This window comes from Rhea americana, unplaced genomic scaffold (genome assembly GCF_003343005.1).
Source record: "Rhea americana isolate MKP2758 unplaced genomic scaffold, rheAme1 scaffold_57, whole genome shotgun sequence".
NCBI lineage: Eukaryota > Metazoa > Chordata > Aves > Rheiformes > Rheidae > Rhea > Rhea americana.
In genome coordinates, this window is record NW_028186723.1 from 2,563,639 (window position 1) to 2,591,583 (window position 27,945).

The 27,945-nt window shown below is 35.9% G+C and overlaps 1 protein-coding gene across 1 annotated transcript; it reads left to right on the plus strand.

The window, feature by feature from the left end:
* FHIP2A (FHF complex subunit HOOK interacting protein 2A) lies at positions 1-27,945 on the plus strand. Its single transcript, XM_085319093.1, has 17 exons — positions 1-15; positions 904-982; positions 3,109-3,278; positions 5,510-5,614; positions 5,965-6,087; positions 10,416-10,709; positions 11,580-11,776; positions 12,980-13,094; positions 13,210-13,286; positions 13,393-13,585; positions 14,815-14,984; positions 15,909-16,052; positions 17,720-17,810; positions 19,478-19,621; positions 22,385-22,525; positions 23,693-23,796; positions 23,886-27,945. Exons 1-17 carry the CDS (start codon positions 1-3, stop codon positions 23,989-23,991), a joined length of 2,268 nt encoding a protein of 755 aa, XP_085175219.1. The 3' UTR covers positions 23,992-27,945.

Below are 27,945 nucleotides of genomic sequence, written 5' to 3' on the forward strand. Positions count from 1 at the left end.
ATGGGGATCTTCGCTGTAGGATTCCTCATTTTAGCAGATATGAACATTTCATATTGTTCTCACAAATTTCTCCTTTTTTAAGGAGCTCTGGGGAGCAGAGTGGTCGTGGCCTGCTCTGTTTTCACCTTTTGTCTGTGGTGTAACAGTCCTGTGTGCACATGGTGTAATGGGCCATAGAGCACCAAGTTAAGCTCGGTGAGGAAGGAGCAAGTACTTTTGGTTGCCTGAGTGGGAGTCTRTGTTTCATTCTTGCAGTTTGTTATTGCTGGATGCTAGCCACACACAACCAACCATCTCAAGTTCCTAGCCTTCTCATTTCAGAGAAGACATAAGAAATTTATTTGTTACAAGGAAGGGGAATAGCTTGTCAAACTTTGGKGATGGTGCTGCAGTGCAGAAAGAAGGAAACAAAAATCTCCTTTTAAAAGTTGCAGCTAATAGGAAGAATTATCTTGGCAGGAACTGTGCAAGGTGCTAAACAGTATGTGTGAGGGAGCAGAAGGAGAGAGAACAGTGAATATCAAAGGGGAGATGGCATCAAGAGCAGATGCAAAAAGAATGTTTTTTTTCCTGAAGGACAAATCTCTGAAATCCAAACAAATCAAAACTTCATTTATAGTGCTACTTTCCTATATGATCAATTGCTTTTATTGCTTCAAGTTGATTGTCTGGTCAGAGAAACATCACAGAGATCATTCCTGATGTTCGCAAGCCAGGCAGTATGACATGAGGCTCATTCCATAAATAATGTAGAGAGTGCCTGTTAAAGGAACATCGAATAAAGGTTGTAGCACTAGACTGCTGGCAGTTTTATTTGAAGTGTAAGATGAAATTCACTTTACCCTCTGAGGAAATACGTTTATGTCATCACTAACTATTTTTCTTTTTTTCTTTTTTCCACAGCTTGCGCCTTCCCTCCCATTACAAGAAGATTTTGTTTACCACTGGAAAGCAATCACCCACTACTACATAGAGACTTCAGGTGAAAAAAAAAAAAGATAATTTTGTTTTGTCTCATCATTGTGAAAACTGGAATTCCCAATTTCGGTGTTGTTAAAAAGAGATACTTGAGTTATTTTTTCTATCAAAATGCCAACAATCATAGTTATTGATTAAAAAAATATTATATACCTTAAAAATATGACCTTAAAAACTGGACCTGAACAATGATGGAAGGAAGGTCTTGTTTCCTGAGTACCATGTGGAGAACTGTCTCTTTTCGTGTTGAACCGGACTTCTATCTTCATCTATTCTGTAGAATACGTCTATAGAAATGTAGTCTTGCTGTTAATTTTTTAYTGTTTTGCATCAAGGATTTTCTTTCTATTTCCAAGCTTTTAACAAAAGCATACACAAAGTCATTTTGTGACCATACATTTGACCAGACATGTCTGAACTCTGCATGCTTTTTCTTCAGCATATTGGCTTCCTGAAAATTATTCTGAAACCATAGCTCCAAAAAGTGAAACTGTGAGCATATTTAAAGCACATTTTATTAAAACTTGTCCAGACTTTATTCTGTTCTTCTTTAAAAAGTGGATATTCTGATGCATTGTGGGTATAGTGGCTTGTTTTAACTTTTCCTGGGATTTCTTACAATTAGTTATACAATTACCTTTCTAATTTTTGATTCCAGTTTAATAGTTTTAAAAGTGAATGTTACCGTGCTTTCCTCAAGCTTCTAGCTCTGCATTTCTATTAGAGCAGCTGTTGAATCTGTGTTTATGTCTGGGGCTTTTGATTTATGTCAATATTTACTCTTGCAGGCCGAAATTTGACCCCTGGTTCTAAATAGCCAGCTTTTGGAATGCTATGTGATGATTCCTAAGGTAGAAATGGCAGAGTGGTGGAGGAAAACTGATACTTGTGATTACATGATGCAAAATAAAAGCTGACCTCTCTCCCAGACTTTCATAAGTCTTACGAAACACGGTTTTCCAATTCCTCTGTTGCCTCTTCCTTATAGCCAATGACATCCCCAAAATAAACCTATCAGAAGCGGAATGCCCAGGAAACACCAACCATACACCATAGGCTACTTGGAGGTTGTAGTAGAGACTAAAAACACTGAAACAGCTGTTTTCTTTTGTGAGCTGTTTCCATTTTCATGCAAGGGACAGTTACCTTTACATTATTATGTAAGAAGAAGTAACTATTTCTGTAATGGGATACTTGTTCAATTAGAATTTAGCCGAAGAAAATAAAAAGGAAAATTTCTATGCTTGCACAGGTGCTCTGCAACATTTGAGTTAATGCCAGCTCCTACTGCTAGTGGTGTAAATTCAGAGCAGTCTCATGACTTCARTATAATGAGATTACAGTCTTACTCTTTCCTTCATAAAGTCTGACAGCACAATATCTCGATGCAGAAAATATAAATCCTGGATTTAAAATCTTCTGAAGAATAAACAGCGTAGAGTTTGGGTTTACTTTGTTGTTATTGTTAGAAAAGCTATTTATTTATTTATCTAGTTTGTAAAGGAACTGATCAATTGCAAATTAATCTGATCTTAGAGGCTGTTCGTAGATTTTGGCCTACAGTACTATGTGAAAAGGCGAAGAAATTGCCGAAGTAGGGTAGATACTAAACTGAAGACTGGGACATGAACTTTCTCTCCCTAAGTTTGCTTTCTGGCTACAAATGTTTTCCTTTTGGACTGCATGATTAATATAGGTTTTGTAATACAGAGTTTCACATTTTTATCATTGTGAGGTTAAGTATCTGCCTAATCTATATTTCAGTTTACATTTTCAGAAATGATTCTGAAAAAAAAAAAATTAAGACACCTTAAAAAACATAATTTTCCAGTACTGCACAATTTTGGCTAATTAGATAAGATATCTTAAACTGAGCATCCAAAACCACCAGTGTATTTTGAAAATTTGGACCAGTRTATGTTCATACAGACTTGAAAGAGATGTATATAGATGTAAATACGTACATACATATAACTTGCCTGTTAGCATCCTAGTTGCTATTTTGTGACTAATATTTATAAGATTCTTCGAATGAGTGGTCATATTTTTAAATCTTAAATTTGTAACTGAACTTAAGAAAAATGAGTAAAATATTTTTATCATTCTCAATTGTACATCTGTTCTATTTAGATGACAAAGCTCCTGTGACTGACACCAACATTCCTTCTCACCTGGAACAGATGTTGGATATTCTAGTTCAAGAAGAAAATGAGAGGGAATCAGGTGAAACAGGGCCATGTATGGAATATTTACTACATCACAAGATTTTGGAGACACTCTACACACTAGGGAAAGCTGATGTATGTACTTCTTATTAGAACAAATGATCTTTGGTGTGAACTCATAATTGTAGTAGGGATTGAAACTATACGGTAGTGTAAGCAATAGGGTGGGACACTGAACTCTGGCAGATAACTAGCTGTTTGCTTATATTAGCAACGTGTTACAAATAAATCTTGTACTAGTGTGATCAAAGTGAGACAACTAGCAAGTATGCTAGTTAGAGCAGAAACTTGAGATTTGATTCCCTGATGGTGACTGTGAGGATAGAAGTAGGAAAACAATTCTGTCTAAGAGTTTGCTGTCCTGTACAAGATACTAGTGTTACTCCTTGCTTTGTAAAGTGTTTGGAGAATCTTCGTAAACAGTCATATTAAATACAAATACTTTAAAATTTTTCTGAATGCTGTACAATTATCATGTCAAAAAGCATTGATTTAAGCTGATCCTCAGATAGCTTTCTCATATGGTCTTTTGTATGAATCCAGCCCAGGGCAACCTTGTTTAGTTCTCATGTCTGCTTTGTGGGGCATGTGAAATTAGCTTCATGGTCTTGGTGCATTCCTGCTGACAGCATCTTCAAGGCCCTCTTATTTGTTCATATTGATGTATTTCTTGGCAGACATATCAGCTGAAAGGTAAGGGATTGGTTGGATCAGGGGGTGAATTAACTTGTCAGCTCTTGAGCTAGAACTTTTTGTATTATGATGCAGGTGCAGTAAGGAAAGCATGCTGTGTCTTGTTCTAAGGATAAACAGAGCTCTCCATGGTTTCATTCTCAAACAGCCTCTAAATGTAGTCATGAGTTTTTAATCTACTTGTTTTTATATATATAGACATGATAGGATAATGGCTGTCTAAGCCTGGGATGTTTCTTGCTCTGGAAGGACAAGTTCTCTAATATTCCTACTGCTATACCAGCTGTCCTACCATCAGGCTAAGGTGCCTGATAAAAATGTATTGAAAATACTTACTTTTTTCAGAAATATAGCAGGGCACTAATCTGCCAACTCTGTCCAGAAATTGAGCTGGAGACATACRCAAAGTGAGTAATTAGCAGTATGTTTCTAAGAGTTGAGAGAAGTCATTTTGCACTCAAATATGCCTGTATAAGCAATTTTGGTACAGCTTGTCTTTATGCTTTGCCACTTGTGAGTTGATACATCTCAAATAAACACAGTGTTCAGTGCTTGCAAGGTGTTGCAAAGATCTGTTGAAAAACAAGTAATAGCCTTTCCCAGCAATGGTTTAGACTTATTTTTCTTGTAGATGCACCCTGATGGTACAGTTTTTGTCTTTCGTTTTAACAGATTACTGTTACAGCTCTAGGGATAGTTAACTGAGCGGGAGAACCAGGTTAGGCAGTTCTCATTCCTGACCGTTGCCACCTGTGCTCCATTCACCTGTGTGTGTTGGTAGAACTAKTGGTAAGCGTATGCAGTAAACCAGATCAGGGAATTAATATGAGTTAAAATTATCCTCTGGAATAACAGCATTTATTAGCATGTTAGAACTGTTATGGTTGGGGGAGGATTTAGGCAGAAACAATAGATAGAGGGTCATGTGCCATCAGATCTTGTGGAGGTAAGAAAGTACTTTCATGTGGCATAGTTCAGAAGAGGGAGTAGAATATGGACCTGTATGTTCCATAGACATCTGTGATTTATATTCTGCTGAATCTCGGGATAAATGACAGCTTTTTTGTGTCATGGAACATCTGTGCACTTATAAACACTTTATCTGAGGTTAACGGCTCATCAATTTTTTTAAAAAAACCCATAGTAGATATTGAGGTGTTTATAATAATGAGTTTATCAGCATGTAATTGTGTGTACTTGCACACTGAATTGCTAGATTTTGTGAGAACTCTGGCCAAAAGTTATTTGTTTGAAATGGTACAATACTATAAAAGACAGTTTGCCTATAGCAATGTAGCTATAATTCAGAGTTAATTTCACCTACCCTCTACCTRTTTTGGTAGGACATATTTCCTGGAAAGACTTAAAAGTGTGTACTAGAGTAATCAGTTGAAAGTATGGAAAATTTTTAAGAAGAAAATGATTAATGAGATGCAACATATTTTGTAGAACGCAGTTAATATTGATAAAAGTAATGTGTTAACAGACAATGTTTTAAAATAGTTTTGGTTAAATTATTGTTGTCTAATCTTGGTTTGAAAGACAATTTTGCATATTCATTTCCCTTCGTATTTGTTATATTTTTTGTTATTGTTCATCTGTTTTTGTTTCAGTGTCCTCCAGGAATGAAACAGCAAGTTTTGGCTTTTTATACAAAACTTCTAGGAAGAATACAACAACCTCTGCTTCCCCATATAAATGTGCATAGGCCAGTGCAGGTACTGTTCAAATTTTAAGTAAATATTACTTTCTATGACAAGTTTCTCTTAGTATGTTGTGACTAATGGTCTTTTCTTAAAATTTTCCATTTTTGTGTGAGCTAAAGAAAAACTCCATTGTTTCCAGTTCTTTTTCTTGCTGCAGTGAAATATCAGTTTTAGCATACTGCTGATTAAAGCCTTGAACTGCCACTGCAATGCAAATTGTAAGTAATAAATAAATCTTGTTCACAGCAGTCTAAATCTAGAGCAACTATTCAAGTCAGTAATTGTAGAATTCAGTCCATCATTCCTAGAAAAAGCTATTACTTGTTTCCARTCTTAACTGTTTGCTTTCTTTTTTGTGACAGAAGTTAATCAGGCTATGTGGTGAAGTTCTGGCAACACCAACAGAAAATGAAGAAATTCAGTTTCTCTGTATAGTATGTGCAAAGCTGAAACAGGATCCATACCTGGTCAACTTCTTCCTTGAGGTTAGTAAATCAAATCTGCATTTTTTGGATTTATTTCTAAACGGCTGTGTCCCAGGCACAATCTAATAGAGAACTTGAAGTTGCAGGCTACTGCTTCACAGGTGACTTTTAATTCACTTAGTGATTCTTTTTTTCCTGTGGTATTGCAAGTCTTTTCTTTTGCTTCTAGAGACTTGATACATCTAATTCTTTTTACTAGAATTTCATACAAGACTCACCGGTTTACCTGCTGGAGGTCCTTAATTGTGTAGCTTTTAGAGGGCACTCTCCAAATCAGGAAACAAGAATTTTTAGCCAAGGAAAGTAATAGTGATATAGATTGTAACTTAAAACATTGTGAGAGACCCTGGACTTAAGTTGTTTTGTCTTCAGCCCCATGAATACTAAGGCATAGATAGCAAGGGGCAGTGAAACTTTGCAAAATGCTAAGTGTTCTGGCAGATTGGGCCCTTATTTTGTAGTGATACATATGATCTAGCTAAAGGGCCAGCTCACGAACTACAGTATGGGAGTATTTTCTGTCTGTAAGAAAGCTAAGTACCTCTACTCCCTTCTTGGAACTTAACAAGTGGCGTTGATGAAATGAGAGTGGGAGGAGAAAGAACTTCCACGCTGAATTTCAGTTCCCATTTAGGAGGAACATATACAAGGTAAGTTTATAAAAAATCCATTTAGAAATTCTTTTTGGTCCTGCTTTGATGTTTCTTATGGTGCAAACTGTTATATACATGGTATGTAGGTGAAAAGATAATGTAGATATAGCATACTTCAAGAATATTTTACAAGCTTTTCCAAAAAAGGAATTTGTTTTCCTATAGAGCAAAGATATCTTTTCTTGTAAGTTTCTGAACATCTCTTAAACTTTTGTTAGTAAATCCATGTTCAGTTTATTCTTACCTAATTAAATATTGCCCGGATTGCCATTGTATCTACTCTAGCTGTACAAGCATGAAGATTGGTAAAAGGATTGAACAGTTAGTGTTTAAGTATTAGAGGCAGTGTTACTCAGCTGGTAACAAGCTACCAGCTATATTACAGACAGAAGATGATAGAGGTCCAAACCTGGGTAACTTTTAMTGTAATTTATGTAAGTTGTATGGCTTAAAGAGAGTAAATGAGACTTATACTCAAGTAATGCCCCTGGAACCAAATCTGAGAACACCAGTTGTTAGAGGTGTAAGTATTTTTTCAAACATTAATGTTCTGCCTCGAAATAGCAAAATTCTAATATTAAAAATCAGATAGGGAAAACTGGACAGCTCCAAATTTCAGCAGGAGCTCTGGTTTCACAAAATGCTGACTGTAGAGTTCAGAGAAGCCAAAGAAGGTTCTTGTAGCTCCTGTTTTCATCAAAAAATTGTTCTAAATGTTGTAGTCTAAGACGTGTCTTCACAACTTCTAAAAGTAATATCCATATAACATGTTTGGAATGCAGAACTGTCCTTTATTAGGATACAATAGTCCGGTGRTTTGCATCCAAGCCTCTCAGAGGCATCATTGTTGTGACTTGATATCTAATTCTGACCTTCAAATGCCTATGAAGGGTAAAGTTACAAAACTCTGTGTGGCATTTGTCTCTCAAATCTCTAATATTTAYAAATAGAAATGCAGGTACATTGTCCAAAACAGTCCATTTGTATTTCTGTAAGTTTTGCTTCCTCCTTTGACTTTTCTTGATAAGCTTCTACAGTAAGTCATGAACTTAGAAAACTGAGCAGGTACACACCCCTAAAGATGTCTCCTATGATCCCATATTAAGTAGTCTATTCTTTGTTATTACAAAGCTGTTCATATATTTTTTTAAATCTTTCACCTGTATTGCTTAACCACATACTTTGGAAGCCAACATCTGAGTCAGATCTGAAAAAAAAGAATCTTGTGCACTGAATTCCACTTGCTAATTTTATTTGGATTTTAATTCCTTTTTTTAAACTGAATTTTCCTTGTTCTGATGTATAGAGAAAAAACATACATAGGAATGTTTCAATTATCACCTCTATCGTAGTCATTATTTTACGTTAAACATGTTAACTCATGTTTTTTTCCTTATTTGTTTCCTCTTTAGCTAGCCACATCTCAACTCATCTTGTAAGAGATATTCCTTGCAACTGATCCTTCCATGCAAAGGAACACTTCCTTTTCTATGATTCAATTTCTGTTCTTTAAACAAACTTGAACACAGCATCCATTTAAAAAGAGAGTATAAAATGAGAGCTCCCCTTTTGTCAAATGAACAATAGTTTCACTATTCACTTCTGCTTACATTACTGCAAAGCAGCAACTTTGTTTTTCACTGTGAATTGAGTTGATATTTCCATAATCTGTGATACCACTTGATTTTTCACAGAATTCTTTTTAAATTTATTTAAGTTTATAGACAGAATTTGGTACTCAAATAGCATATTATGAAAATACAAAAATATATTTTTATATTTTATACTCTTCGCTACTGATGAGTTCACTTAAAGGAGTGCTTTGCCTAGAAAACGCTGAATATGTATTTTATGTAACCTTTTCTGTCAGGTCATTCAGGATCCTGTCTTGCATCTGTACAGGAGGCAGGTGAGCAGCTAAGCTGCAGAATTGCATGATTGGTCAATAGGAATACGTGAAAATCTGCATATGTGGTGTTCAGTGTGCAAATTGCTTTGTGTCACCTGCCAATGTTAGAGTAATGAGCTATGGTCAAATTTAAAGGGGGATTTATACGATTAGGTCTCATCAGGGCCTTAGCTAAAGTATAAACTATGGCTAGGATATCACATATGAAGTCATAAGCTGATACAATGTAAAATTAACGTTTTGCAAAATCGCATGCAATTTTTGCAAAAAGTTGCTTTCATCTTTGGCAACCCTACCTGGAACATGAGTGGTGCCAGCAACAGTGTCTAATCCATGGTTAAAAATGCATAGCAACTAAGAAAAAACAAGTATTTGAGTCATTTTTTGCCTTTTTGATTTCACTTTGTTATAAATGAAAAATATGTTAAAATACAGGGAGGCAGCATAACTTTTAGATGCACCACAGCTATAATGGGAGTTCTGCTTCTTCCGTGAATGCTGTAGTTCAGATCCAGCTATTCCCATATGTTGATAAGATATATAGGAGGAAAAGGTATATGTTGAAGAAGTGATTGTTTTACTGTAGTCAAAAATTATACTTATTTTATAGCATGCAGTACGCTGCTTTTACCACTGGGTTGCCTCTCAAGGGACGTTGTTATGTGAATATATCGCAGCATTCAGTGCAGATTCTCCACAAAGAACACACATCAACTGAGCAAGCACTCACAGCAGTTCTGTAGTTTGCTGCCTGAGACCATCATGCAGTTAGTCCCTGCTGCTCTGTATGTACTAAACACTGTTAACCCCAAATGGTTACTCTTCTAAGTTGTTAATACTTGAGATATATGTTTGTAACAATTGTGGTGTTATCGTAGAGGAAGGAAACCCTTTGGATTTTTAAACTCTATACTTACTTGAAAAAATGAGTCTTGTGCTGAAGTCTAATTTATGATTCTAAAACAGTAATATTCACCTGTGCTTACACGAGCAGAACATAAAATTGATGTCTTGTTGTGAGTTTCTTCTTGCTTTTGCAGAGCAYGAATCTGAATGTCTGTTTATGCACTGGAGTCAAATTTATGTTATAGAAAGACAAATGGGTTGCTTTCTTTGAGGTTAAATAGAGATGCTTTGCAGCTTGTGAGAAGATTCTCTGTGATCTGTTACAGTATCTAGTGCTTAGAATAGTCTTCTGTCCATTAAATCTGCTACTTTTTTTTCTTTGTAACAAGTACAATTTAAGACTTAGACTACTGTCATAAAGGCTCCATTTCCCCCCTTCCCTKTGAAGGTAAAATCTTCAGAAGTTAAGAATGAGTTTCATTGTATGACTCTGACTAGAAATAGCATTTCAGAGATTAAAAAAAAAATGAGGCCTTTCTAGGGAAAGTGGTGTTTCCGGTGGTGTGCACTAGGGTCAAAAGATGCCCTCAGAAGGAAAAGAAAATTCATATCAGATACTAGACAAATCATGTGCATAGGTACCTCTGTTGGTGGAGATAAAAGGATGCCATGTCTTTGTGAATGGCAGATTCAGCTTTAAGTCAAAATGATATAGGGCTTAAAAAAATTTAAACAGATTAAGAAATGCAGTAAGCATAAGAACTCGCATGCTTTTTGCAGCCCATTAGATTCTACGTTGTTACTGCATCCAGCCTTGTAGAGAACTGCTTCAAACATCAATGTACAAAATTCCTTTTAGTAAATTTCTGCTTTAGAAGGAATTAATTTCAACCACATGATTCCAACAAAATGCTTTTCAGAATAAGTTAAAAGCAATGGCTTCCAAAGGATCTGCAAGTGTAATCACCGAAGACATGCTAAAAGGCCAAGATTCTTTGACAACAGATACAGGACAGCCCATTAAAACTGAAGAAATACCTACTGCTGCTGGAGCAGAGCGAATGGACAAAGATGACGACCTCCCTGAACAGGCAGATGATCTGTCTTTCAGTTTGGATGAACTAAATGTCGCATCATCATTTGATTCCTCAACCATTTCTCCGAATCAAGACTATAATTTAGTGAATTCTCTGCTAAATCTCACTAAAAGTCCAGTGAGTTTTTTTTTTATTAATGTTATTCTCTTTCATCTGATATAGTAGATATTGTGTGAAGCAAGTAGAGGCAGTGAATATATATATATGTACACATTGTATTTTAACTGAAAATTAAGATGAAGATCTGTTTTGCAGGTGTCTCTTATAAATTGGTAATTTACTTTGCAAATTCAAATTCAAAAAGTACTTTTTTAGAAAATGAATATTTTATTGTTAGTAATGTGAAATTCTTTTGAAGCAATTTCTGTGGGGTTCTGCCTGCTTCGCAAACAAGTTGCGTAGGATAATCTTTAAGTTAAATATACCACAAAATAGTTTTTAAAAGCTACTTGCTATAGTATTGACTTAACCAAGCCCACTTTTTCTTTTTAGAAGTACTGGAATACATCTAGGAATTTGATTTCTTTTCAGAACAACTGTTATATGTCTTACCCAACTCCATCCTGAAATTCATACTCAGAGACGTTCTTTCCAAAAACTTAAAGGAGAGTTGTATAAGCCTGTACTTATGACAGCAGTGTTGAGAGCATAAAAGCTTTATATATCTATGTACCTTGCAGGTGTGAAGTGATAGTTTACGTTGTCTAATATCTTGGTTTTAACCTGACCTACAGCACTAGGGCTGTGAGCCTTAAGGTTGCAATCACTTTCTTAGTATTTGACATAGATTCAAATGAGGTTCTTTATTTCGTACCATCCAGTTTCARGAGAAATTACTTTTAATGATTGAAAAAGAAACAAAAGAAAATATATTTATTCACTTTGAGGGCAGGGGAGGAGAGAGTTTTCATTTGGGAGATATTTGCTTCTTGATTTTAAGTAAGCTTCGCTCACCCTCTAATTAATTTTTCCATGCCCTTCTGCCAGGATGGCCGGATAGCAGTGAAGGCTTGTGAAGGCCTCATGCTCTTGGTGAGTTTGCCAGAGCCAGCAGCTGCCAAGTGCCTGACTCAAAGCACTTGTTTATGTGAGTTACTGACAGACAGGCTGGCCACCCTCTACAAAGCCCTGCCTCAGTCACTGGATCCTTTAGACATTGAAACAGTGGAGGCAATTAACTGGGGGTAAGAATTTTACTTTTCTGTTTAATACCTGAGATAATTTTACACCTCTCCTTGAAACTCATTTTTTTGTAATTAGATAAGATGTAGAATATATTTACATTCCTATACTAAAGTTTCAAGAGCAGAGTTTAGATACTAAYTGCAACAGAATGGTAAGACTTTAGACATCCAGTGTATTCATTACTTTTGACATCAAGTCAGGTTTGACTGCCAGTCTGCTGCAGAGATTCCTCAGGAAGAACGTTTTCCATTGAATTATGTTAGCAATTTGTGCTGATATAGCTGTAGTATCAGATACAGATTGTTCTTCTATTTGGATGTCAAGAATATGGGAAATATGTGTATAAACATTTCACTGTGCACAATGAGCACAGAACTCTAAGCTACCAAAAAGGGCAGGAAGGATGTATTTGATAGCAGACTGTTGCTGCAACATTTTTGCAGTGAAGAAGGGAAGAATTATTGCATAGCTCATCAAGGCAAAGCAAAGCATGATGTGCCTGTCTTCGTAACTACTCGTATTTTAGATTCTAAATATATTTAAATACTATTCCACATCTTCTTTCATTTTATTGAATTGATCATGATTTATTAGTACTTAGACAAAAAACAGGTATTTGCAGAAAGAGTATTTTAATTTCTGTTGGCTTAAATTGGAAGTTAGAAACAAAAAGATACAACCTTTAATAGTGTGATAAATAATGTGATAAATAATTATTGGTCTAGTTTAGCAAAGAACATGGTGAGTTTGTCATTCCTTAGAGCTTTCAAATTAAGATGCATTTTTTTTCTGAAAGGTACAATCTAGTTCAGGTATATGCTGTGTGGTTTCAGTGGTCTTGATTGTGGTCACTGACAGAGTAGAGAAGAACAATTCCCTTCATTTTATGGTTCTCTGACTACAGGATTTATTGACTCAGTTTCTGTGGTCTGTGTTTCCTGAGGGAACAGACTAGATGATCAGTACTCCCTTCTGAGTTAGGAAATGTTTAAAGTAAGTATCTCCACACAGAATTTTGCTGGACATGCTATGTATCTTTTAACATGCTATTGAAAACCTATTGTGTGCAGAAAAACTATTCTAATGTTCACTGCGTTGTGAGTAGATCATTAATTATGCTATTAAGTTTAATAAGAAGAGCATCCAATGTTCTTCAAATATTCCTAAACAGACTAAATAATATTTTTCCYTATGTTCTTCAGTTTGGATTCCTATAGTCACAAAGAAGATGCATCTGCYTTTCCAGGGAAAAGAGCCCTGATTTCATTTCTTTCATGGTTTGACTACTGTGATCAACTCATCAAAGAAGCACAAAAGGTTTGAAATGTTTATAGATGATAAAAAAGATGATAAACATATTCAGAAAATAAATAGTTCAAGTTGTTTCTTAGCTTTTTAGTGTGAGATGTACCACTTCGTATTTTTGTTTCAGACTGCTGCTGTTGCTATGGCAAAAGCTGTGCGGGATCGATTTTTTGTTGATGTTATGGAACCCCAGCTGATGCAAACGTGAGTAGCATCTTTTTACAAGAAACAGCAGCAGAACGGAATCTGAATCAACTGGAATTTTTCAGCTAAAATCCAGTACATATCTAATGTTAAATTTATTATTCAGGTCAGAGATTGGAATCCTCACATCAACTGCACTATTGCATCGCATTGTTCGTCAAGTGACTTCAGATGTCCTGCTGCAGGAAATGGTTTATTTTATACTTGGAGAACACAGAGAACCAGAAACTTTGACAGACATCAACAGACATCCATTGCGACACAGGTTAATTGAGCACTGTGATCATATTTCTGATGAGGTGAGAAATGATAATGGTAGAATGTCTACTGGGCAGTTTCATCTTGTGTAAAGACTATAAAAACACCGATGTGAGGTCATCTAACTTTTATGTTAGCTAATTTTTTCTTTCAACCAGGGAAAAGAGTTCTAGCCACCAATCCTGCAAATTCCTCTAAGAAAGTGAAAACCGAACTGTTTTATCCAATTATAGTACATATTTCTAGTAATAAAGATTCTTTGATGAATTTGCTCTCTCCCTATGCATATCTGTTTGGACTTCCTAATGGCAAAATCAGTTTATGTAATTGCATTTTAATTGGCAGTGTGCTATATGTTGYGTTACTTTTCCTTGTGTCAGTTTTGTCGTGTTATCACCTAAGGGTAATTAAAAATTTTGTTTTTCTTATTACACAAAGTAGGTTTAGCTATAGAATATACACAGTTCCAGTTAAAAGATAATGTAGTAATTTTAAGCACTTATACACCATAAACCTTGTTAAAATAATTGACTTCAGTGAAATCCCTTTGAGGGAGATGATTGTGTAACAACCAACTCTTTCCATGAAGAGCCTCTACCSTCTACTTTCTCAAAGAATCCCCAAGCCTGCCTGAAATACGGATATATGCCTTGACATACCCTTTCTTTTAGTCTACTTACCTGCTTAGGCTTGCAGAATCAGAAAACTGTATAAATTAGTTGATCTTTGTAAAGCTGAGCACTTTAAAGCTGTCTCTAAAAACGACCTCTATATTGCTTAAGGTCAGGCCCTTTTTAAAAGCCTGCATAGTATCTCCATGTAAAAAGATTAGCCTCTAGTTCTAACCATGACATCCCAGTATTTTTTTTTAATTATTATTTTGGATATTTATTACAACCTTTAAGTCCTGCTGTATGTCTGGCTTTCACAGTGATAACCATCTTCCAGCATCGATCTGATTGTAATATGGAAGACTGAGTTGTAAATTCTTTGGATGTTCTTTGATATTTTGGCAGGCTTTAGAAGTTTTTCTATTACAGAGTTGTACTGTATGATGTATGTGCCTGTACTGTTTCTYGAGTGCATTTGGAGTGATGTTTATATACCACACTCAGCATAATAATTTTCTAATTCTGCCTGGGAATTTTGATTGCTACTATAATATAAGTAAATTATAGCAATGTTCTAGGTTGTACAAACACAGACAGAAGACAAATAGCATAAGGCAACTGTGTGCGAGTTTGCTGAGTTTTTACTTTTTATGTTGCAGATCAGTATAATGACCTTACGAATGTTTGAGCACCTTTTGCAAAAACCCAATGAACACATTCTTTATAATTTGGTTCTGAGAAATTTAGAAGAAAGAAACTATATGGAATACAAGCCACTCTGTCAAGAAGATAAAGATGTGGTAGAGAATGGACAGATCGCAGGAGCAGTGTAAGTTTCTTTTTTAAGAAAAAATTTTATAACCGCTAACTTGGATTCTTATTTTTAGAACAAAACAATCTTTTCTTTCATTAATTGAAAGAAAAGTGAGCACAGTACATCATTCAGTGTTTTATTTGTTAATCTTAAACAGAATGAGCGTCTATAAAGTGATGCACAAATTATTGCATCAGCAACTTATGGAAATTGTTGGAACAGTAACAAGAGCTAAAATTAACAAAAAGCTCTTATCTGAACAATAGGCACTCTAAGGTTTTGATTTAGTAATTTACTTACACATCTGTCTGGCTTGAGTCTGTGCATATTTATATTGATTTCAGTGAGATTGTTCTTGAAGTCTATCACTTTGGTATTTTGCTTACATTAATGTTTTTGAATCATATTTTTGGATGAAAGAACTTTCTGGGACACTTTACATACAATTCTTTGAAATACCCTACCTACTACCAAACTGTTGGGGTTTTTTTACTGAATGGAGGTATAAGGACTAGTTACATCAGCTATTTTAGGCATACAGCAGAGAAAATCTGAATTTAGGTATTTCTGAGTAATCTAAAATAGTCTAATGATCACCCTGAGTAGAAGTATCTCTCACATGGAAAACTTGGCTAAAGAAGTGATTTAACACAGTGGTTTCGTACCTATCAGAAGTATCTGGCTGTGTTGTTCAGATCAGCAGGCTATGAATTTTCTTCCAAAATAAAACAAAGCTTGCCAGGTGTTTGTAAGCATTTGTATTTCTGCATATTAATTAGGTAAAAAGATGTACATATTGGAGTGTTCTGAAAAGCATGCTAATTTTTCAAAAAAGAAAAAGAAAGAAAGCAAGCAAGCATGTCTTTTTATCCAGAGTGTTTCCTGCCTTCCATGACATTCTGTGATTTTTTTATGTTTGTGTCTACTATAATCTCACAGAGACCTAGAGGAAGATCCATTATTTACTGATCTGTCTCCAGATAACACATTGTCAGCTCAAGAGTGGCTCAGTGCTTCTCCACCTGTCAGTCCAGAACATCAAAAAAATGATGGAAAGACTGAAGTTCATAAAATTGTAAATAGGTGAGTTGAAACAAATACTTAAAGAAATCTCTGAATGTGTGGGTGTCTGCACACATAGCGTGAACTAAATGAACTCTGTAACGGGTGTAGGTGTGTTCTCTGCCAGCTGGCAAAATAACTCCATGGAAGAAAATTGTGACGTTTTTCCAGAAAGCTAGAATTCATCATAAACCAAAAAAATAGAAAAACTTTACGGCTTATATTCCAGTCTATTACTCAGACTTCTGGATGAAAACCTAATTGAGTATAAAACGTTCTTTTCTCAAAACATTTGCTAAGTTTTAACTTGTCTTATGTGGGGTTTGACCTTCCTGGAGAAGTCTGGGAAGCATTGCCTTAATGGTTTCATGGAGGAAAAAAACACTAGCTTCCAAGGGTTCCTTAAACATGTATTTAAAAAGAAATAACTGCCAAGCTAGAGAGAAYCTTCTGTTCCCTGAAACACAAGGGGCATCTCCATCGCCTGCAACATATATTTGTGCATSTTAAGCTTACTGCAAATTGGATACCAGAAAGAGGACAGTCTCTGCTCTGAGCAATTTTGTGATGGTAATTCTCTTAGCTACTAATRTGAGGACAGATACTCTCTGTGTTAATACGTGTTAGCAAAGTAGCACTGGTATTTCTTTGATGACCGTATTTAAACAGAAATAATCAGAGTTCGCCAAAGGAAGCAAACAGCCTGAGAACTGTCAGCATAGAACTGAAGAGTCATTTCTTGCCCTCTTCCTCCAGTACTGCTGTGTATTGCTTATGGTGGACTTGATTTGGAGCAAAGACAAAAAGAACAGTCTCCAAAATTCACCGCATATCTCCATCAGGGAATAGAAATGTTTTCAGGATTTGCAGTGTTTTGCAAATTTACTTTTTCAGATAATATGGACTCCATAAAAAAAACTCAACTACTGCATTTTTCTGACCCTCTATGTAAAATCTTTCAGGAGCCTCAGCAGTTCCTGGTGTATGGAGAAAGCTGAATTTTGGAAAGAGGATCTAAAAGCTGAATGTTTTTTCCTGTCTAGAAATTTTGATTTTCTAAATTTATTTTTTACACACAGTTAATCTCTAACAAAATTTAGAATTTCCAGGTGTTACTTAGGCCAGATATCAGTGAAGTAATAAGGACATACAGTATTTGCACTACATACCTGATAAAGGTATTTGTGACTAGGACAAATACTCCTGTATGCCCCTGTGTATTTATTATCACAGCAAATAAAAGTGCCTGTGCAATAGGTTAGGAGTAATTTTAACTATAATTCTCCTTCTCTTTTGATTCATTTATTTCCCAGTGAACTTTCCATCTGGTCTGATAAGATGGAGTCTGACCTTCAGTAAATATCTGTACTGGTCATGACTATTTCTTTTCATCTCCATTTGTCTGCTCATTTTCAGAAACTGCTAGCCTTCCTCTGACGTTTTTACCTCTAGTGCCAGATATACAATTTCTGAAGTATATATGTTGTTATTACAAACAGTAGTTAGAACAGACTGACGTAAGTAGATTTTTTTTATTCTCTGTTCTTCACATGAAGTTACARTAAAATGCCTGGATTAATTGGGCATCTCATTCAGTACTGTATCCACTATTACAGATGATGAAAAAGTATTGACCTGCTGTTCCATGTTTTATAGTTAAACATTAATGTACTTCTATCTCTTTTTAGTTTTCTCTGTCTTGTACCTGATGAGGCTAAGTCATCATATCACGTGGAGGGTACAGGTTATGATACTTACCTCAGAGATGCCCACAGACAAGTAAGTCACTGAAACCTTCTTTAATCAGTCCTTGACAACTTGAAATGTTTACGAGAATTTACAAATGGTTCTATAAATAGTTCTACTACATGTAACTTTTGGTAGTGGAAGATGTGAAAWTTTGATTTTTAGTTTCTTATAAAAACTTACCTTTGGATGATTTTGAGGATGAATCCACCTTTTATTATTCTAGCAGGAATGAGAGATAACATTAAATGCATTAACATTCACATAACAAATACACTGAGAGAAAATCTGAACTGCAAATAGGTTTTTAATTTGCTTTTTCATTTATCTGCATTCTCTTGGAGAATTGCCTGCCAAGCTGTTTGAAAGGACTAAAGGGAAATTAAAATGCTGCATAGGAGTTATGCAATCTGGGACTTTAAAAATAAAGGCTCATCACAGGGAATATGCAGCCTAAGGCATTCAGGTTTGAAATTGAGAATTCTGGTGGGAATGCTTTATGGTTTACTATTTTGAAATAAATGCAGGTTTTGCTTTTACAAATGTAATCTAAAATCTGCTTGGTCAGAAGACAATCGCTGTTTATTTGTAGCTTTCCTAAAGAGGGCCTGTGAATCTTCTATAATAGAAAAAAACATGCGAACTAGTAGGATAACAGAGAGCACTATATTTAATGGGCACTTGAAAAATTCCATAATCTCTGAATTATGATATGAGTAGTTTGAAATAGGAAGCTTGGATTTCTGCATTTGTTATATTGTTTACCTGTAGTCTGTCCCAAAAAAGAAAGAGAATAGAAAATAGAGAGTCGGGAAACAGAGGTTCATGTAAAATTCCCCTATGTTCTATTCTTGGATGCCAGAAAAAACATATCATCTTGGTATTTATTTCATGCCTTAGTGAAAAGAGTATTCTGTGAGTTATTAGAGAACAGAATTGGTTTCTGTCACTTTCTGACAATATGRCTACTCTTAAAATATTTCCCACTTAAGAACAGACCTGCCTATTGCTGTTACTACATCCAAATAGCTATTCTGCTTACATCTTCCTAATCCTGGAAGCCTGCACAGGTAGTTAAGCTGCATGCAGTAAAGAATTTCTGAGCCTGTGTCACCTGTCTTTTGCTACAGTTTATTTCTGCATTCCATATTTTCACCCATATAACCTGTGCTACTTTCAAGATATAGTTGCTTGAAAGTGAAACATCAGGCAGCCCACAGGAAATCAGAGGCAGAAGCTGACAGCCTATTGAGAAAGACTGAGTGTTTTATGGAGGGAGAAGAGGAAGCCTTGAAGTACACTTGTATCACCTGCCTTCCCTGTCCTGGGAATTCAGGAGAAATTGGGTTGAATAGATAAGCTGCATATTCTGTGAAAAAAATATGATAACTTATTTACAACACCACCACCTGGGTCCCATTTGCTTTTGGAGAGCTCTGTTGTCCGCTTACTGTGTGTCTGAAACCCCCTTAATAGCATGAATGTTGAGGAGAAAATGAAGTGCCTGCATAGAGACTGATGATGTTTATTTTAGAATGATTGTTCTTTTTGAGCTCAGAGTACTCAGATAGCTACAGTTTATAGTCTTAGGGACTGGAGGCTATTAAAAGGAAATTAAGTGATTTCCATGGAGGTTGGTATATTTTTTTTCTGCCCCCAATATATTGTTTAAATCTGTTTTCCTACCTACTTTTTTCTAGTTCCGGGATTATTGTGCCATCTGCTTACGATGGGAGTGGCCTGGATCTCCCAGATCTTTGGAAAAGTGCAATTTAGAAGCATCGTTTTTTGAAGGACACTTCTTGAAAGTCCTGTTTGAAAGAATGGGCAGGATTCTTGATCAGGTAAAAAAAAAATGCACATTATGAATTCCATTTCTGATGGTTCAAGTATTGCTAAATGGCTAGTCTCCTTAAGGTCCCATAAAGCCTACCAATCAGGTTTCTTGGAACTTGTAGCAGGGAATGATTGAGTAACATCCCATGTCCTTGGTTTATGTCTTTGTAGATTGCAGGAAGTTATAGTGATCAATATGCTTATCTTACTAAAAGTGAACAATAGGAATATCCTTAGGGTAAAAGATGAGGCTAAAATAGTATTTTAGGAATCCTTGGGTGTTAGCTTCACTGGTTCTGTTTTCATTTTCCAGCATTTACACTTAGAGAGCATGCAGATTTTTCAGTATATAAAATACTTTACAGCTTCTTTCTACTATGTTAAGTAAACTTCCATGTGAAATCTTGTTCAGGAAGCACTTTATATCACTTTGTAAGCTGAAAACAACTTACTATGTCACTGTAACGTTTCCCTCAATTTTTTCATCATTAGAAAAAACTGTTACCATTGTGTGAGTGATTCATGGAAAGTTTCTAGAAGGTATCCTTTTCCATCTGCAGCGTAACAAAGGGATTTTTTTCCTCCTGTTTCATTATATTCTAATTACGAAAACAAAGCTGCGAAGGGCAAAAAAATGAGATATGATCTGACTAGTTCCCCTTTCTGCAAAGGAGATGTGACATATCAGATCCAGATTAGCAGAGAAGAATTTAAAGAAAGTAAATTTTCCTGTTCTGTGTCTCTTTCTGTATTCAGGCTTTCTGCATGACCTCTTCTTTCTGGGGAGAAGAGCAATGAAGGCTTAGRGAGGTGAAAAGGAGATCACCTTGTGTTGAAAACTTCATATTTTTTTGCCTTCACTAAACTTGGCCTTAAGTTTGTGAAATCGGCATTGCTGCTTCAGGTCAAGAAAGCTTTTTCTGCTAGTAAAAACATGGCTTGAAGGTCTAGATTACCCTCCCTGTAATGCCAGCTGGAGTTGCTGTAGATGCAGTAGCAGCAGTTTTGGAGAAGTTTGTACAATTTCATTCAGTTTTACATGTGGCGCTATCTACAGAGTAAACATTTAACTGTGATGGTGTCAGATTTCCTGGTGATAAGCTCAACAAGAGGACAGAAAGAGCATATGAACGCTCAGGAAGCATGGCAGGAAGCCAGCAGTAGCCTCCAGGGCTGCTTTGTGAGTGCTTAGGGGAAAAGGATGTTTGAGAATACCAATTTATATAATTCAGAAGTCAGAGAAGTCAAATGCCTTCATTGCTGTCTAATGTATTCTGAGGCTTTTGGTTACAGTAGATATATATTGCATACTTCACTAGTTGAAATGGTTATAGATTGGAGTCATGAGGAAATCTGAGCATCATCAAMTTTTAGGAAAGATGAGCCTCATGCATATGAAAGCCTTGTCTGAGCAATGATGCATAAATAAAGAAAATTATGGCCTCCCAAGAAATACCAGATACTTAGGTTGTAATAGAAACCACATCTGGCATTATAGCACAATGCCAATTTTGATACATTCCTTGTCATAGAACAAATTTGACATAATGTGTGCTAATGTAAAGTGGAAAATGTAGAACAGCATTCGCTGAGGAAACAGTACTATTTACAGATTGTATTCAATGTCCTTTTTGCTTTGTTATAATACTATAGCCAGTTATTATTTAGACATTCTTAACAGTCAATATCAAAATACAGGAGAATTCAGTATCATAAAATTCATTTCTGAGAGAAGGTAGATGAGGCACAGAGATGAAGTGACTTGTTTCAAGGCTGTTCAAGTCCAATACATCACCTAAGTGACTGGCATAGCCATACAACAAGGGAATGCCTGTCCATGTCTTGTCAACCCTGTCTGTTCCACTACTGAATACGTGGAAAGAAATTTTACTAGCCTGGAGATTTTGAGCTGAACCAAAATGTCAGTTTGTTTCCGAGGTGATCCTGATGAGAGGATCACAGCTGAATAAAAGGRCTTGAAAAACAAAGAAGCTATAATGAAAATACTTTGCTTTTATGGAAATTATTTTCTCCCTGGGCAGGGGCAATCTGCTAAGCAAGGTATTGTTTCTGTTCATTCCTCAACAGCCCTTATTATTGATGTAGCTTCTTTCAGCATCTGACAGTGTTTCCTTTTTCATTTAGTTGGCCTATAGAAAGGAGGTAGAGAAGAAGCTCAGAATATTTCATGCTGCATTCACAGCCCAAGATTGTCTCATCTCCCATAGCAGTTACTGTATGCTGCCACAAGATGACCAGGCCTTCTGCAATGATTCTTTCCAAGCAAACTGAAAATAAGACATATACCATATTAGCTGCAAACACGGATTTGTGTCTCTCAATTTCCTGAGCTCATATAGTTTGCAGTTATCCAGGAGAGGCAAACAGATGTTTAATCTAGGTTAATCCTATGCTATTTGTTTAGCTACTGAGCTGAATAACCGTTTTATAGCAAAAAGAYTTATCCTTCAACAAACCAGAGGTTTGCAAAGGTTTTGCTTAAAATGCATTCATGCAATAGCCCTGCTTGGAAACTTGTGGGACTTCATGTGATCGTAGCAATTATACAGATAATGTTATGTAATACCTAGCTGCCATGTCATTCTCTTCATTCTTGTTGTGGAAAACACAGGTTTTGGGCCTGTCTTCTAATCTAATTTTTTAACTTTATCTAATCATAACCTAGTATATAAGGTTCTAGTAATCAAACACATACTAGATAAAAAGAGGCTAGCATGAAAATAGCTGGACTGTGTTACTTTTTTTTTCAGCCCTATGATGTGAATTTACAAGTTACATCAGTGTTGTCCAAACTCTCCTTGTTTCCTCATCCTCATATACATGAATACCTTTTGGATCCTTATATAAACCTAGCCTCCGGCTGTAGGTCTCTCTTCTCTGTTATTGTCAGGGTGAGTAAACACACAGTTAATATTTACATATGGCTATACAGTAGTGATAAATTCAGTAACTTTGTAATGAATATTATAATGTAATGAAGTTGGCGAAAGACTTGTTGCCGAAAAGAGGTACTCATGTTCTTGATTTGAAAATCAGAACTATGACTTTCCTAACATAAATTTTGGAAAATATTTTTCCCAACATTTGTTTTCGTTGTGCCTGTCTTCAGAATTATTTCCCTTACCATGTTTTCTTAGTTTCATTGTGTAGATATAAAATATCCCTGCTGGCAATGATGTTACTTTGAGTCTGACTTGGTCACATTGTTGTCATTTGCAGGCAATGTCACATAATGCCATAAGTACAGGTGAAGTATAGGTTTGTACCTGAGAGGGAAAGAGTTGGATTTTGATTGCCAAAAAAGCAAATGATGCTTCTAAATACACTGTGCTTGGATGAAATACCTCTGCCCAGCCTCTTTTCTTTCTAACGAAGGCTGTTCTCAAATGGCCTCCTGYAGATTCTACTCAGTAATAAAATCCTGGACTTACCAGAAGTCCCCTTCTTCTCACTCTCTGATCATCTCTTCCTGTCAGACCTTTATSCTACAAATGCTGGCTGGCTGCCTGTCACACTGCAGTCTTCTCAGTCAGAGGTCCCTTGCCTACCCCACGCACCAGCTGCTACTAAGTTGGTCAGGAGCCTATTACTGGTGCTAACTTACCCAATACTGACAGAGGGCCTAGCTCCCTTTTTCTCAGCAGCCTCCTCCATTTTGGACTATAATCTTTACTTTCTCTCTTTGTACTTTCCTAAGCCCACGGGTTTCCTGGTCAATATGCCTTCGCTAACCTTTACTAAGACAAATTAATCATTGGCATCATTAAAGGAAGTGAGTAATACCTATTTATGGCAACAGCAAGTAARGCTTAAGAGTTCGTGTCCCTTTGTATCTTTGCTTTCTACATCCACATTTTTGACACCTGTTAATATTTTTAGTGTTTATGGCCTCTTACTCTGCTTTGACACATAATGGCTAGTCTGCATATTGTTTTGTAAGTCTGTGAGAATTCTGAAATGAGGCTGTAGCTCAGGCACTGAAGGCTCTCATTTAATCTATGCTGCTAGCTACTCTGCAAAGATGTTACTTTAGGTGTTGATGGCACTGTGCTTTACAGGTTGTTGGAGACCTCATGGTTAGAATCCAACGCATCCCAGATTTCACTCCCAAACTTCTGCTGGTCAGAAAACGCCTGCTAGGCTTAGAGCCTGAAGGGCCCATGTGAGTAAATACATTGTATATTCTCCAAGACATACTACTGTTGTTTGTGTGATGGTTCTGATTTCTCTACTGAATTTTCCTGTTCTCAGTATTGACCACATGACGTTGCTAGAGGGCGTGATTGTGCTGGAAGAATTCTGCAAAGAGTTGGCGGCGATTGCATTTGTGAAGTACCATGCCTCATCTACACCATAAGCAGCCTTGAGTGGCAGAGCTGTAAAATCACCAAGCATGTTTCAGTCAGAAAGACTATTGACAAAACCCAGATAAAAAGATGTGGCACCTCCTGGTGAAGTGTCAACTGACATTTGGCAGAATTGGAAGACAGGTTACTTCTGCCAGTTGTTGGTGTTTGCCACCTTGCAAGAGAGAGAGATTCAAATGGATGTAGAATACAACTGAAGGGATTTCAGGAGAAAACAATACATAGCATTTCTAGCCATTATTTGAAAAGTTGCAAAAACTATATGAAGAACCACAGACATCAGACCTTGGTTATCATTTTGTTGTAATAACAATGTTTAAGGAGTTAGGTTGTTCATATGTTCTTGGGTTCACTTGCAGCAATTTGCTTTTTGTGATCTTATTACATATAAAAAGGCAAGTTAATTTTGTAACATTTTAATGTCTTAACTCTTTTGCTTTTCAATTGGAAATATAAAAGGAAATCACAACCACAGATGCAACGAATATTACTAAAAATGAAGAGAGGTTGAGAAGATCCACCATTCCATATACCATGGGATAGATTCATGAGGGATCATCTTTATTTTGGTGAATTGTAAAGACATTTCTGRGTTTGATTCCTCAGTGGATTACTTCAGGAGATAAAATAGTATAAAATCAATAATAATGGAATTAACTCTGATTCAGCATTGCATCCATAAAAAAATATATCTGAAGTATACCTGTATCTAGCATGTTTATCTCTGTCTTTTCAAATGATCTCCCTTCAGGTCATCTGTGTAACAAGATTCAGTTTAGGTTTTTGCATGTGAATTCTAGTTGCTTGACTCACAGCATCTTTACAGGGAAGTTAATTATAGGTCATCAGTAGTTGTTACTGAAATAGTATTTTTAACTCCTTTTAAATAGCTAAATTGACTTAAGATTCTTTTGTGCCTTGAAAATTTTCAGCATAAATGTTCTGTCATTTTTAGAAATGTTTTTATTGTTTATGTAACCCTAGCAGTAGTGCCCAACAAAAGACTGACTGATGCCAGTTCCGTTAAAGCATCGATACCATGTGTAGGACCAAAATTTACACCTTTTTACATAGTGCTGTGATGCAGAAGTGTATCTCGGTGAATCTTTTTCAACATGGATACTATCAGCCAGGTGAGGCATTGCAAGCTGAGTACCATTCAGACTTGAGGATGCTTTGCTTCTACTTCTCTAGAATGATGGCAACCTGCACTTCAGATAGTACTTGCTGCTCACTGCCACATATGCACTAGCAGGTTCAGGAGGCTGTGCTTTAACCTTCAAATCACACTTAGTGATTTTGATGAGAGACCTGCCCTGCTATCTGCACAGTACCTCTTTATTCCCTTATGTACATTATAACATAGGCATGCAAAGTAGAGTTTAGTTYTTTGTGTTTACATTGTATTTTTTTGTCTTTTCTAATGTCCTATTTGCACAACTAGTGTCCATTTCAGACGTGATTACTCATATACATATATGGGCTAATTTACTCAGTCACTAGAATTCCTCTGGATGTACATGATTGTACCTAGAATCTGAATCCATGACTTTAAGACCTTTTTCTTACCTTTATAGAATCTGGATGTTGCAAGGCCTCTTAAGTTAGCAGATTAAATAGAACAGTGGCTCTGTTAATGGGCTAAATTTATTCCTGTCACAACAGTTAAGAGAGTCCTGCTGTAAAAACTTCCAGTACAGRTTAAGCTGGGAAGGAAGGCTAGCTGAGAGCAGTTCTGGAATTGAGGAAATAGTTTTGCAGGTAAAACCTGTATTGARTGGCTTCCTGTACTAAGAGACTCCTATTTACACTGATTTAGCTGGCAAACAGAAGCATTGTTTATTTTCCCACCCCATTTTTTCCTAAATTTAGCTCTACAATGTTTTCTAGTCAAAGTAACACAGTAGGATAAAGTTTAAAGAATGACACTCTTTTCATTTTTGTTCTTTAGAAATATACCTTGAAAGTAACAAATAATTTTTAAACTCATTTGTACTGCAGTCAGTCCATATTAGAAGCTTCATTAATAACGTATCTGACACATAGTTCAGAACATGTAAATGTCTATGCAGAGTTATGTATAGTACAWATATTTGTGATAACTTAAGTCCAAATTCAGCAAAGCAGTTAAACATAAGCTTAATTTCAAGAAGCTTCCAAAGTCATAGTCACTTAGATGAGGCTAAGATATGGAGCACAAATGCTGATGCTTTACTGAATTTGCATCTTTGTTTTTGCTTGAGCATAGTTACTTCTTCCTCAGAATTCTTATTTTCATTATTTATTTATTTTTAAATGTCTATGTTCTAGAATATTTCTAATGTCCCAATTTTAGTGGAAACTTGAGATGATAATACTGCTATAAATGAAAGTGAGAGAAATCTTAAGCAAAACTCACATGAGAGCATTCCAAGTAATAAAACGATTGATAAAGCCATTCAAGAGGTGACCAATCTCAAATGAATTTATTAATGTCAGCTGGGGTTTTTTTTTTGTTGATGCTGACATTGTCATTGATAGCTGAGTTCATTACACTGTAATGAATGATACCAGTTGGTTTCTAGAAGGACAGCTGCAATGTCTGTGGCATTTTAATGCAGAACAGTCTACCAAGGTGCAAGCACAATCCCTTAAAGYTTGCCCATGAAAAGATAAGTAGATATAATCATAAGTACTCTTAAATTCAGAATATAATTGCTCAGTTTTCAGAAACATTGGTGATTTCTTGCAAACCGGATGTTACTCAGTTGATAAATTCGTAAGATATGAATCCATCCTGATAGCAGGTGAAACAATGCTTAAATTTTCTTTTGCCTAAACATGTAGTGTGAGTGCTGCCTACAAACCCTTAATTACTATACATGATGACAAGGACCTTTGAGTTTTTTGTAAAGGTGATTTAATGTTCCTTAAGAGATGGAACTCATTCAGTTTTGTCTTGTGATTTTTTTTCGTGCACTTTTTTTGAAAAAAGGTAAAAAGCTAGTTCAGGTCCATGTTTTCACCTTTCCAATCTATGCATGTCATTGAGGTGCCCACATTGTTTCTGTGTGTTTGTGTTTGTATGTGGTTATTTATTACTCACAGGTGGACACCTGAGAAATATATGGCCTGAAGTTCACAGCACGCGCAGATCCTCCAGATGTGAGTGGGAAATGCAAGTGCTTACCATTTTGGAAAGTATGGCCACTAGTATTAGGTTGAAATACTTGAGAGGAAGTACTAGAATAATTTTGGGTTTCAAAAAGCAGATCCAAATGGCATTTTAACCCTGATGCACGTGTGTGTAAATAGACACATTTTTACTTTTTTTCCATTAATTKTATGTATTTGATTTAGAGTCTAATAGAGAACATTTTGTAATAAGCAATGTGCTAGCTCTGGTAGAACAAGTTTGTCCATAATTAGTTTCTCTTACGACTGTCATATTCTTAGTATTCAGATCCTGTCTATGTAATGTTCTTATTATGTACTTGTCTGTGCAATATAAAAGCTGTGATTTGATACACAGCTTGAGTCTGGTTGTACATCACCTGTGTATATATGTACAAGGACCAGAATCCAGGCTTGCTTACACTATGAGTAGTGTAAAGTTTGTTGCACTTGATTTTACAGGGCACAAGTAGTCATGGATTGGCTTTGTAAATGCATGGTAATTTCTTGCCATAACTTGCAGTGTGAATTCACAGATACCATTTTATTATCACTATTCGTCTTGCTAAAACCAAAGTGCTAGGTATAATCTATGGATTATGTAATACACTTTGGGTTATATGAAAAATTGTATCTGGTGTTGCATATCATACAGCGTTTTCATTCCATGATCCCCAGTACTTTCCGTGCCCTGTAAAATCGTGTAACTATATAAAAATATGTACTCCTTGTTTTGCCTCCTGCCTTGTTTACATTAAACAGAGGATATTCAGTAAATTTTTTCTATTGAA